Here is an 11,964-nt window from a genome sequence, read left to right on the forward strand (position 1 = left end):
TTGTTCTTTAATGAAGAGAAATGACAACATTGCTTCCATTTTCTGATACTCTGTCAAAACTGTAATTTCTTCAGCAGGGTAGAAGTTCTAATTACAATTTTCAATTTTTGAGAATTTTTTGAGAATTCTCAAAATTCTAATTTTCAGATTTTTTTTTCTGCTCTACACAAGAAGCAGTTAACAATCTATGTGCACTTGGGCTTTGTTTTTTTGTCAAATAATATATAATGTATAGAAGTGTATTGTCCTATAGAAAATGGTGAGCTAGCAAGGTTAAAGCAAGTTATAAAATGGACCCATTTATTCATAAAGAAAAATCTCAAGTTAGAGCTTCATAGCTCTGCGTATGACTGAAGTAATAAAACATTTAACCAAAAGTTACTGCTTCAGAGAGTCTTACCATTTGTAACAAATACATTCTATCTAAATGAGGCACCAAATTATTTCATTAGAAATGAGAACTCTGTTCCCATTTTCTGTACTTTCTGAACCAGACTTTTATTTGTTGTAGAGACCTAGTTACCACTCTTCATTTTGAATTTCATTGTCACTGGAAATGTTATTGCTTTCAGCCTTCTTTTCTCTCAACTAAAAATGTCAGTTTAAAACCAATCCCTTTGAGTGGAAGAGCAAAATTCAACTGCTGAGTTTTTTATTGACTCTTCTGTGTGACCAAGCACTCTGACTGGCTAAGGGAAGCCTCTAAACAGAAGTATTTTGTGTGTACATATGGCTTGCATGTTTAAACACTTACTTTACCTTTGAATTGTCATTTGTTGAAAGGAATAATTTGCCGTGAAAAATACTTCCTGTTGTTTTAGAGCTGTACTAATGCTATATTTTTTCCCCCAAACATGAAGACAGGCATCTGTTTGTTTAAATATTCATGTTCTGCCTTATCTGATACTGAAGACAACAGCTTTGCATCCGCTGTAGTTCACGTTTTTATTTCTAACAGCGCAACAGCAATTTTAGGGTACCTGCCACAAGAGCTTCTAGGAACTTCTTGTTATGAGTACTGCCATCAAGATGATCACAATCACCTAGCTGAAAAACATAAAGAAGGTACAAAATAGTTGGTCTTCCCAGACTGCTTACAGCTACATGTAACTGCAAGTGAAAACACTACAAACCCAAACTACCCAGCCTCAGCATTGCCCTTTTTGATGCCTGTGTTAAAACGTGCCTGGGTAAGGCTTGTAATAAAAGCAGGGAGAAACTTCTGCTGTCTTGGCTCCTGGTGCAGGGTCTTAATTGTGGGGGAATAATGTCAGTGCATCTGCCAAACCCTCTGCTTCCATTCTTTATTAGGAAGAGGAAGGAATCCTGAAGAGCAGATGTGTGTGATAACATAATTAAAGACAAGAGTTAAGAAAGCTCACCAAGTCATGAGTCTCCTAGTGGTTTGCAGAAACTCAGTATTTGGTTTTAATGTAAGATTTGTGACCCTGCTGAAACTATAATTTGATTTTAGAACAGGTCCCAGTTTGTTCTGGCATGTCATTCTGTGTCTGGCCAACAAAAACATTTTGGGTTTTATGATGCTATAAAACAGATTTATTATTTTTAACTTTACCTTTCTAAGCTTAAATATGGTGATTATAACTTTCCTTTTCTTATCTAGTGTTGCAGAATAAAGAAAAAGTATTTACAAATTCCTACAAATTTAGAGCAAAAGATGGGACCTTTGTTACTTTAAAGAGTCAGTGGTTTAGTTTCATGAATCCTTGGACCAAAGAGCTGGAGTACATTGTATCAAACAACACGGTGGTATTGTAAGTAATTTATATGACTCTCCGTTTATTTTTTGTCATAATTACAGTTAGCACTAACAGAAAGTAACCTGCTTAGGGAGCAGAACAAGGCTAGAAAACATCAACTCTGCACAGAAAGGGGCTGAACAACCTGGACAAACAGTTTTTTGATATTTACCAGCTATTTTTTTTTCAGGCCTAAGTTGTGGATTTGACTCTGAAAACTATGCTGCTTCCCAGTAGGAAAAAAATTAGGTGAAAGAGTTTCTTGTTACAGAAAGAAGGGAAGGATCTTGAAGAAAAGTAGATTAGAATAAATGGAACTGTCAAGTTAATTCTGCTTGTCCTTCTGGTCTTTACAACCCTCTGTGTGTCAGTTGACCCAGTTCCAAGTGCTGCCCTATCCCCCAGGTGACAGGAGGTGGAGAAGCACAACTGGTAGATAGTGGGAAATGCAAGGCAGGACAGAAAGATCCTCTCCAAATTGATTGCAAGGGTGGAGCCTGTGGGACAGGAAATGCGTGTGTTTAATTGTTCTTTTTATTTGTAATTCTTTTTCATTCTCTGTACCTTGCAATGGAGCTGTAATCTGGATTGTTCCAGTGGTACTGAGGATCTTTGCCAATGATTGGGGTTTTGAGAGGGGACAGAGAGATTTTATTTCCATGAAATAAAGTTGTCAAGGGGGCCTTTTGCCCATTCTGTGTCTGGTTCATGCCTTAAGTCAACATCACCCACTACTTTTGCCCGTGTCCTTTTTCCCCAAGAAGAGAGAGAGGAGTAGTTCAGACAGTCTGTGCTGGCCAGTAGCCCAAGGACACTTTTTTGCCCGTCCTGGAGATGTGGGCATTTGCAGCTGCAGAAGGGAAGGAGGGCAGCAGCTGCTGGCAGGAGGCAGACACTGACCTGTCCTTGTAGCAGTTGTTCCTGGTTACCTGATTTCCCTGCTAACAGTAAAAATGACAGCCCTCTTCCCGTGTCATGGAGCACAGCCAATCCTATTGGCTTTCTTTTTTACTTGGAGAGTACGTGGAAATGAGTATTTCACCCACTGCTCAGAAACATTGCAAAGGATTGAACATGCAAATATGTGAGGAATATCTTTATATTTCCCTAGTTCGAGGATGTTACCTTTGATTCTGTGTAAAGTATTATTGAAATTAAACATATGTACTGGATTTTGCTCTTGAAAAAAAACCTGCTGACTTTTTGTGGTTTGTTTTGGATTTTTTTTATTTCTTTAAATCTCAGAGGCCATAAGGAATCAACTGAAGAAGAGGTCCTCTACAGTTCCCACCCTGCAGAAGGCAAGTGTCACTTCTTACGATTATCACAGCTGCATCTCCTGATCAGTCAGTTTAGATTTATCCAGTCTAGAGATTTTATTCTAGGTTGTGTGCAAGGAAGGATTAGGTTTTTTTTAAGGCTGCTTCTGGTGACAGTTTCTAGTTACTTACAGAATCCTAATTGATATAAGTCACAGAAGTCTAAAAAGAAGTGTCTGTAACATACTTTTAGTTTCTAGCAGCTTCTGTTAGAGCTGGGGTTTTGGTTGGTAAGATATTGTGCTTCTGTCACAGACCCTTCATATTTTGCCCAGTTTTCTGAACAAATGCAATTGTTCTGAGTTTATCTATAAAATACAGGGCAATACTGATACAGAACATATTTTTTATTATTTTTCTGCTATGTATGGATATTGCTTTCTGCATGCTGTTCTATCATCTTGCTGTGAAGTCTTTATTTTTGCTTTTCAAAATGTTTTTTCAATAACTCATTTCAGTTGGTGAGAAATCCAAGGGATTTTTTAAACTCGTGTTCTTTGCAATGTCTGTGAGAGACACTGGAGGTGGCAGTGATTAAATATATTTCACTACTGGAGAACAACAGTTTTCACAAACAGATTATTCATTTTATATTGCAACACCCTCTGCCGTGAGTCAGTATTAAAAGGAATTTCTGAATTATGAAAATACATAGTGTATATATATATAAGTATATCTAGAACAAGAGCTGCTTTAAAACAAATCCTTGCTCTGCAGTGAAACTGTTCCGGGTTTAAGGTTTTGTTTGAGCTTTGTTTTTTTATCTACAGATGCTGTAAAACAGTCTTTAGTAAGTGTACCTGGAATGTCCTCTGGAACAGTTCTTGGTGCTGGAAGTATAGGAACCGAAATTGCAAATGAAATATTAGAATTACAAAGGTAATAAACGCATAACGTCATCATCAGGCTTTTAAGTAAAGACAGGGACAAGGGGTATGTGATTATGTGAGGGTTGCTCCAGTTCCACTTTTACTGTATTATATGTATAACATGTTTTAGGTTGAGCAATAGCATTATGAGATACTATTGAAATCTAATGTCAGTCTCATGCCTGGCAGAGCACATCAGTGTGCTGGTAATTCAACAGACAAAGAAAAGTGTGCTTAAGGAATTGTGCCCATGGCCTTTTCTGATCTCTTCTCTGTTTCCTGCTACCAAAACTCGGAGCAGGATAATTTAGAATCTTCTGGAGAATTTAAGACATCATTGTTTCAAATTAACTGGCTCATGCTTTGTCACTGGGGAAGTCTGGTGGGTTCTGCAACACACAGTCTATTTTTCAGTATTTGATTATTGTGACCTGATGAATCAACTAAATATATGCAATTTTAGGTTGCATTCCTCACCCTCTGGAGAGTTAAGTCCGTCACATCTCCTGAGAAAGTCACCTTCTCCAGCTTTAACTATAAACTGCAGCGATGTGAGTATGCCCCTGCTTGTAAAAATCCAAAATTCAAAGGTTAATGTCAGCTCAAAGCCTGTGTTTGAGCCAGATTGCCCTGATTCGTTTTTGTGAGAGAATGTGCAAGGTATTGCACAGCCTGGCAGCTGTGAGAGTCTTTGGAGTGATGTGGCTGCAGTTCTCCCACCTCATTTACACGGGCATCAGTTCAAGCTTAGGGGCTGTTCTGAGGCTGCAGTCTCCACTCAGCAGGATCTGCTGAAGCTCCACCACTGTGCTCAGTGTGAGTGTGATTCAGGGGATGGTGCCTCTCCTGGATTTGGAACTGAATTAAAACTCTTGCTAGAAAACCATCAGAGACTAAAGGTCACCTGTTGTGATTACTGTGAAAGTTCTTGTTTTCTCTCGCTTGTCCTTTTAATCTTAACATTTTTGAAGAGCCTTTTAAAAAAATCTGTGCTGTTTTGAAATTTTTAAAATTGTGACTTTGAAGGTATTTTACTGGTCTTCTAAAAATTGATAGTTATGCTAATCTAGTAGTGCTTGTAAATATACTAGTGCTTGTAACACCACAAACTATAACTAACATAGTTATTGCCCATAGCTATGGAATAATGAACATCTCTTTTTACCTAAGTATGTGGTATTTTTTGTATTGGACACTGTGTGAACAAACTTCCCCATCAGCTCTTCTTTGAGTGTAAATTTCTTTCCTGTTAAAGACAGTTTTTCACTGCAATTCTCATTTCCTATGAAGAAACCCCACTATTCTGGTCTAGGAACTGCTTTGATTTCCCCTGGTTTTTTATGATCTGTTTTCCCCTGTGTTACCACAGATCTTCCTCCTTAAGAGTTGTTTGACATATATATCCTGAACTCTCTAAATAATGTAATGTCTCATCATAAGGATAATTTTATCATATTCATTGAAGATTTTTCTTTATTCTGGGCTTTGGTATCCCATTTATTCCTAAAATACTTTTGGAAAGCATTTCACCTTTATTAATTCCCTGGTAGAATATACACAAGTCAGGCAATCCTAGGAATCTCTCCTGCTAAATTACATGTATGTATTAAATAAAACAAATATCAGGAAAAAATTACCTTTTTTTGGGTTAGGATGACTTCCATCTCTTTTGCTATGATTTATATAGTTTAATGCATATAGAACCTGGGAGGTATGAGGGCTTTTTTAATCTCTTAACTAGAATGTTTTGACAGGGACAAACATGATGTCACTGGGAATTTGTAGTTTATGATAGTAGATGGGGAAAGTGCAAACCAGTACATTCTGTGCTGGATTTATTTACTGAACAGTGAATTAGACCCTCAAGCAGTGCCACCACTCTGAAGTACCTTTGACAGCTTGTATTTAGACAGGTCCAGTGCTATATGAACTTCTAAAAAATTTGTTTTCTAAATGCAAAATATCTGCCTGATGATGCATATTTTTCACTTTCTCTATTTAGTTCTTAATAATTTGACAGCAATCTATGAAGTTTCTGTAATGTAATATTTGTTACTAAATTTAGGATCTAATTCTGTCCTTTCTACCGATTCTGCTCTTTCAGGTGCCAAATAAAGAGTTGATTCAATTATGTCCTTCAGAAACAGAAGCTCTAGAGAATTCAGAACAAACCCAGGGTGCTATCCCATTTCCCAGTAATGAACCTCTCCTCAGTAAGACTCATTTCTCTTGGGGATATTCTGGGAGTTGCAGGGGCTGAAATTTCTGACCAGTGGTGTAATTTCTGAGTGCACCACTTTACAACCACGTATAAATTGTAAAGAGATTTGTCTGTCTGTCTGTCTGAAGATGAGAGCACTCTGAAAACAAAATCAGTGAGGCAAGCTCATGACCAAAACCAACATCTGTAACTAAAGTTTACCATTGCATTCTTGCAGGCCACACTTTTCATGAGGCACTTTATTGTTCTCTCTCCAGGGTAGAAATGGGGAGGGAAAAGTATTTCAGTGCAATGTTAGGGAACTGCTTGTAATTTGAGAATTACTGTCCTTTAGCACTTTGCCTCTTTCTTATCTGCAAGCTGGGAGCAAGGACTGCTCAAAATGGTTCAGAAAGAATTTTTTTTTCCTCTTGTTAAGTTTGTCTGGATACAGGATTCCCTGGCCCTGTAAGGGGAAAATGCCACTGCATTATGTTTAACAAAAAAGGCAAACTGCTGTAAAAGCATATCCTGTATTTCAGCTCTAAGAAACTTTTCCATCTCCCTCTTCTCCCTCATTTACCATTATTTATAACCTGCAGTTTTCTTCCAGTTGAACTATGAGCCTTTAAAGAAAATTTAAAAACCCAGACCCTGACAACCCCAAACCAACTAACCAGAAAAGAAAAACAGTGAAAAAGAAACACCAGAGGAAAAAAGCTAATCCTCTGATAAGAGTTTGGGAAAAAAGAATTAAAAACAACCCCAACAACATAGAACAAGGAGTAATGGTTTTAAACTAAAAGGGAGTCAAGTAAGGTTTTTTTTAACATAGAAATATCTGCCTTGACTTCAAAGGCAGGTGCTGCTTCAAATCAATTCTGTTTTGCAAGTTACCATGTTCTCCATGCTTCATAGTGTTCATACCTGCTTCAAACTTCCTGTTTTAATCACTTTGCAGGTGGCAATTCTCAGCTGGACTTCGATGCCATCTGTGAGAATGATGACACTGCAATGACAGCTCTGATGAATTACCTGGAGGCTGATGGAGGCCTGGGAGACCCAGCTGACCTCAGTGACATCCAGTGGGCTCTCTAGAGCTGCTTTGGGAGAAAGGAATGTCAAACCCCTCATGCACAACAATGCTACATCCTCAGTACTGTATTGGAGTTTTGTAATGGTTCCTTTGAATTCAGGCTTGCTGTCTCAAGAGTTTTAAAGACTGAAGCCTTGTTCAGAGAGAGACATCTTCTGCTGCACCTATGGACAAATGCAATATTTTTTTCATGATGAGGAAACCTTGAAATTTTAATATTGAACCATCAGTAACTGGAATGCTTAGAACACATTAGTATATTTTTGCTAAGAAGCTTTAACCAAAAGGTACTGTACAATGTACAGGATTACTTTTTCATAGTTTTAATACTTCAAACTTTTATTTATTGTTTTTGTTTCAAGTTGAAGAATATTGGTTATCCATGTTACTTTCTGTAGAACCTACTGTAGTTACATGGTTTGAGAATATTTGTAACTATTAAATTTAATTGAGATAACGATTTGCACACACTACAGTTGTAAAATAAGTTGTTAAATGATGGAGTTTGTGATTCCTTGCACTTCTCAGCAGTGCAATTTTTGCAGTCAAAGGTGAAAATGAAACCTATGGGTCTGGGAGCAAGGATTGGGGTTGGATCACCCTAACAAACAGAAGAGAATGTTTTGAGTGAAACAGTCATTTTCCCAGTACACAAACATGAGAAGGGTGTAAGAAAAGAGCAACAAACTCTTAATTACTATTTTGTATTATTTGTAATGTATTATTAGAGAGGCAGAGCACAGAACCAGAGAAAAATAATGCTCTATTTGTAATAAAGCACTTTGGTCTGGTCCCAGGTTCTTTACTAACTAGAGAAGTTTGGATGGATTGCCTTGGCTCCAGAGTGAGGCTTGCACTGTCTGTCAGTGAAAAAATGTTAAAATTCTAGAGCATCTTTTATGTTTTTGGAGAGATTGGGAGAATTTTCTACTGCTTGAGTGTGTGACTTTTTAAAATCTCTTTGTACTATAGCTCTGTAAGTAAATGCTATGCAGGATCATCTTTTGGGAACAGCTTTTGCAAGGATTGTATCCCAGTTACAGCAAATGACTCAAGAACATGGCACTTCAGAGGTTGCATTAGAACAACATAGCACTAATATAGCAAGTGGATCTTTTTATCTCTGGTATTGAATGTTTAAACAAATTTTTGTATAGATTATATATCATAAAATTACAGATATTTTCCTGTTTTCTTCATGTTTGGGTTTGGTTGTTTTTTTTTTTTTTAATTCAGGTAATGAAAGCATTTGAAGATATCTGATACATGTGCATCTTTTTAATACAGACATTTAAACATAGGTACAACCCTAACCTCTCTCACTCCAGGTGAGGATGGCAGCCCGTGTCAGGTGTTTTTAGGAAGGCTGGAGTTGGGAACAGATGGATGTGGCCATCACTAGATGTCACCCTTGTACTGCTGGGGAACCACCCTGTCCTCACGACGACACGATCAGGACATGAAGTGGCTTCCTCTGCTTGACAGAGCAGCTCTGTATCTTACAGATATGACTCATTTTGCAGACGATGCCTTTTTGGTGATGGTGCTTTCCTAGAATGGCTTCTTGGATTGATTTTTCTTTTTTTATTTTTTTAACTCTATAGACTTTTTTTTTTTTTTCATTTCATTTGGATGTAATTTCCTGCGTTCAGATCTCTTTTTTACAGACACGGGGCCAAAATGATCAGTTCTCTTGCTTTATTAGAATAAAGTTTTCTGCTTTTTCTGAATTTTGGGCTATATCATGGAGCAAAGTGGGAGAAATAAACAGGCACTTTGGAGATTCTGCCACTGTAAAATGCATTTTCTCTTTTCTATTCTAGAAATAAATTATAAATAAACCACCAAATACTGTAGCTCATAGATAAATGAGTACATAAATAACTTAAAATTATACAGACTTTATTACAACAGGTTTTTTTAACTGGATTAGTTTGGAAATGGGGCAGCTGTTGTTACTGAAGGAGCAGATTAATTCTTTCACAAGATTTATATGTGTCTAGAGTCAAACCACTATTTTTGGATTCTTGGCTATCCGTAAAAAATAAGCCCAAAAAATGTAACTTTGATTCTTTTGCAGCCAATTATCAATATTGTGACTTTCAAGTCATTTATTAGATTCTCTCTTTACTATTTGTGAATTTTTTTTCTGGCTTAAAGCAGCCTTTTCAAGAAAAAGTGTCACTTGTATATATTTCCAGTGAAATTAATAGATATTTTTTAATACTGTTGAGATGGTGTGTGCTTATCTGTGTTTGTGTAGCAGCACAATTCTAGTAAGATACTGACAGTTTGTTCCTGGCATGGTGCAGGTAATGGGAGAATGTGGTTAAACCAGGTCAATAAATACTATTTTGATGCTCTGCTGTTAGTCTGTTGCCAATTCTGTCTAATACTGAGCTGAAATATGAAATACTTGTTCTTTCAGATCCCAGGCTCCTTTCCTAAAAACATAAACAGGGATGTGGAACTCCTGTGGATTTTGGTAGCTCAGTTTGATGCTCCCCAGGCAGGGAGAGCCTGTAATCCAAGCTAATGTGCATTTTTGGGAATTCAAACAGAGCTTCAGAACACCCTCGTGTCCTCCAGGAATGAACTCTGAAGGCATCCACACATTAACCCTGAACTTTTCCACTTCCTGTTGCAAGCACAAGACCTGTGAGGAGCTCCTGAGGGAGCTGGGAATGCTCAGCCTGGAGAAAAGGAGGCTCAGGGGAGACCTCATCGCTCTCTACAACTCCCTGACTGGAGGTAGGTGGGGGTCAGGCTCTGCTCCCAAGGGACAGGATGAGAGGAACTGGCCTCAAGTTGTGCCAGGGGAGGTTTAGATTGGATATTGGGGCAAAGCTGTTCACTAAAAGGGTTATTTATTAAGCATTGGCAGAGGCTGCCCAGGGGTGGAGGAATCGCCATTCCTGGAGGTGTTACAAGATGTGCATGTGTGGCACTGATGGACGGGGTAATGGTGGATTTGGTGGTCCTGGGTTATAGTTGGACTTGATCTTCGAGGTCTTTTTCAACCTAAACAGTTGTGTGACTCTATGGACATTTGTCATTTGATATTCTGGGGGCAGGGAGGATCCTTTCTGTGCTTTTGGGGTTCCCTTGTAGGGTATGGTCAAGTACAGTGCTGTTGTGTTAGTCCAAAGCAGAGATTGAGTGCAGATTTATTTCCTGTGGTGCTTTGTTCTGGAATTTGCTGTGGATCTTAACACTTTTTAGAATACTGGAAAACTTGGTTTACTCACAAGCACAAAAGGCTGAAGTCATTTTAGTGACTGCTCACAGCAGTGTTTCTGTTCATGATCCAAAGTGAAATGGGTTTATTCTTAAAGATGTGCTGCTGCTGCTTCTCCCTAGACCCTGATTTCTGGCCTTTTCCACTTTTGCTTTTCACTTTTTCACTTTTCAGTCTTTTGCTTCATTTAGATTCATAAAATGTCCTGGAATCCCAGGAAGTCACCACCAGCTGGAAAACTTTTTGTGTCACTTAGGACTTCCCTGAAGGTGATAATTTTATTCCCCATTCCTGATGAATTAGGATCCAGGAGGAAAAGCCAGTGAAGTGGGAAATGAGCCACTAAACTATGTCCTTTGGAAGTAGTCAGTTTTACTGGTGCACTTCCTCTGCTCCTGGGGAACTCCTGCCACATTATACCAGCCTACCACACTGAGGATTAAAAAAAAAAAACAGTCAACAAACATACAAACCAGCAAGGGCCCTAAAAGCTCTGTATATTATGTGTCAGCTCCTGTGAAGTGTTTTTATCTGAGGGAAAAGAGCTTAAATGGGACAGAAAAGGGAATACAGTACCTCAGCCTGCCTGATCTCTTAAAGGTAAGTTCAGGTATGTGGGCACTGCACATAACTTTTTATTACTCATTTGTTTTCATGTCAGAACCATTATAAATAATGGCACAATCTTTGGAAATGGTAAAAGGTTTTGTGGGAAAGCTCTTGCTTGGCTGTTGCTGCCATAGTGTTGACCCTGTCTGGGTGGTAACTTTTCTTCCCTGGCATTTGCAGATTCCAAGAGTATGTGACCCAACATCCATAACATGTCCTACACCACTCAGGGAACCTTGGCACAATGGAGAGAAAGTCACGTAATTAATGGGCTCTTGGTTAACACTGTTAATGGGTAACAGTGAGGTTTATCAGAGTGTTCCTGGAAGGCCCTCTAAGGTGAGCAGCAGAACTCTGAATTCTACAACAGCTCAGGTAACATGCAGTGCTTTTAAACAAAAAATCTGACTTCAAACATTGCTGCTTTCATAAACCTTACAGATAGGGCTGTGTTGCAGGGAAGACAATACTACTGAGCCTTTAGTATTTAGCAAAATACTTTCAGATGAGTGGATAGAAATTTTTTGAGAGGAGTGGTTCCATCCTTAGACTTCATCTTGTCACAGTAGGTTAAGCAAATTGATTTCTTAATTATACAATCATAGAATCTCCTAAGGTGGGAGGGACCTATCAGGATCATAGAATCCAACTCATGACCCTGCACAGACACCCCAACAAACCCACCCTGTGCCTAGGAGCATTGTCCAAACTCCTGGAGCTCTGGCAGCCTTGAGGCTGTGACCATTCCCTGGGGAGCCTGTTCAATACCCCACCACCCTCTCGGGGAAGGAACCTTTTCCTGATATCCACCCTAACCCTGGCCTGGCTCAGCTCCAGTCTCCTGGGTCTTGTCACTGGTCACCAGAGAGAAAA

General features: G+C 38.6%; 1 protein-coding gene across 1 annotated transcript in view; it reads left to right on the top strand.

The window, feature by feature from the left end:
* BMAL2 (basic helix-loop-helix ARNT like 2) overlaps positions 1 to 8,443 on the top strand; it is a 32,229-nt gene extending 23,786 nt beyond the window's left edge. The window contains 7 exon segments of the mRNA XM_069003295.1: positions 959 to 1,065; positions 1,625 to 1,775; positions 3,006 to 3,061; positions 3,850 to 3,958; positions 4,412 to 4,499; positions 6,053 to 6,161; positions 7,110 to 8,443. Of these exon segments, the coding sequence (XP_068859396.1) occupies positions 959 to 1,065; positions 1,625 to 1,775; positions 3,006 to 3,061; positions 3,850 to 3,958; positions 4,412 to 4,499; positions 6,053 to 6,161; positions 7,110 to 7,246 (757 nt within the window). The 3' untranslated portion in view covers positions 7,247 to 8,443.
* The last annotated feature ends 3,521 nt before the right edge of the window (positions 8,444 to 11,964 follow it).

This window comes from Aphelocoma coerulescens, chromosome 1A, assembly GCF_041296385.1.
Source record: "Aphelocoma coerulescens isolate FSJ_1873_10779 chromosome 1A, UR_Acoe_1.0, whole genome shotgun sequence".
Classification (NCBI taxonomy): Eukaryota; Metazoa; Chordata; class Aves; order Passeriformes; family Corvidae; genus Aphelocoma; species Aphelocoma coerulescens.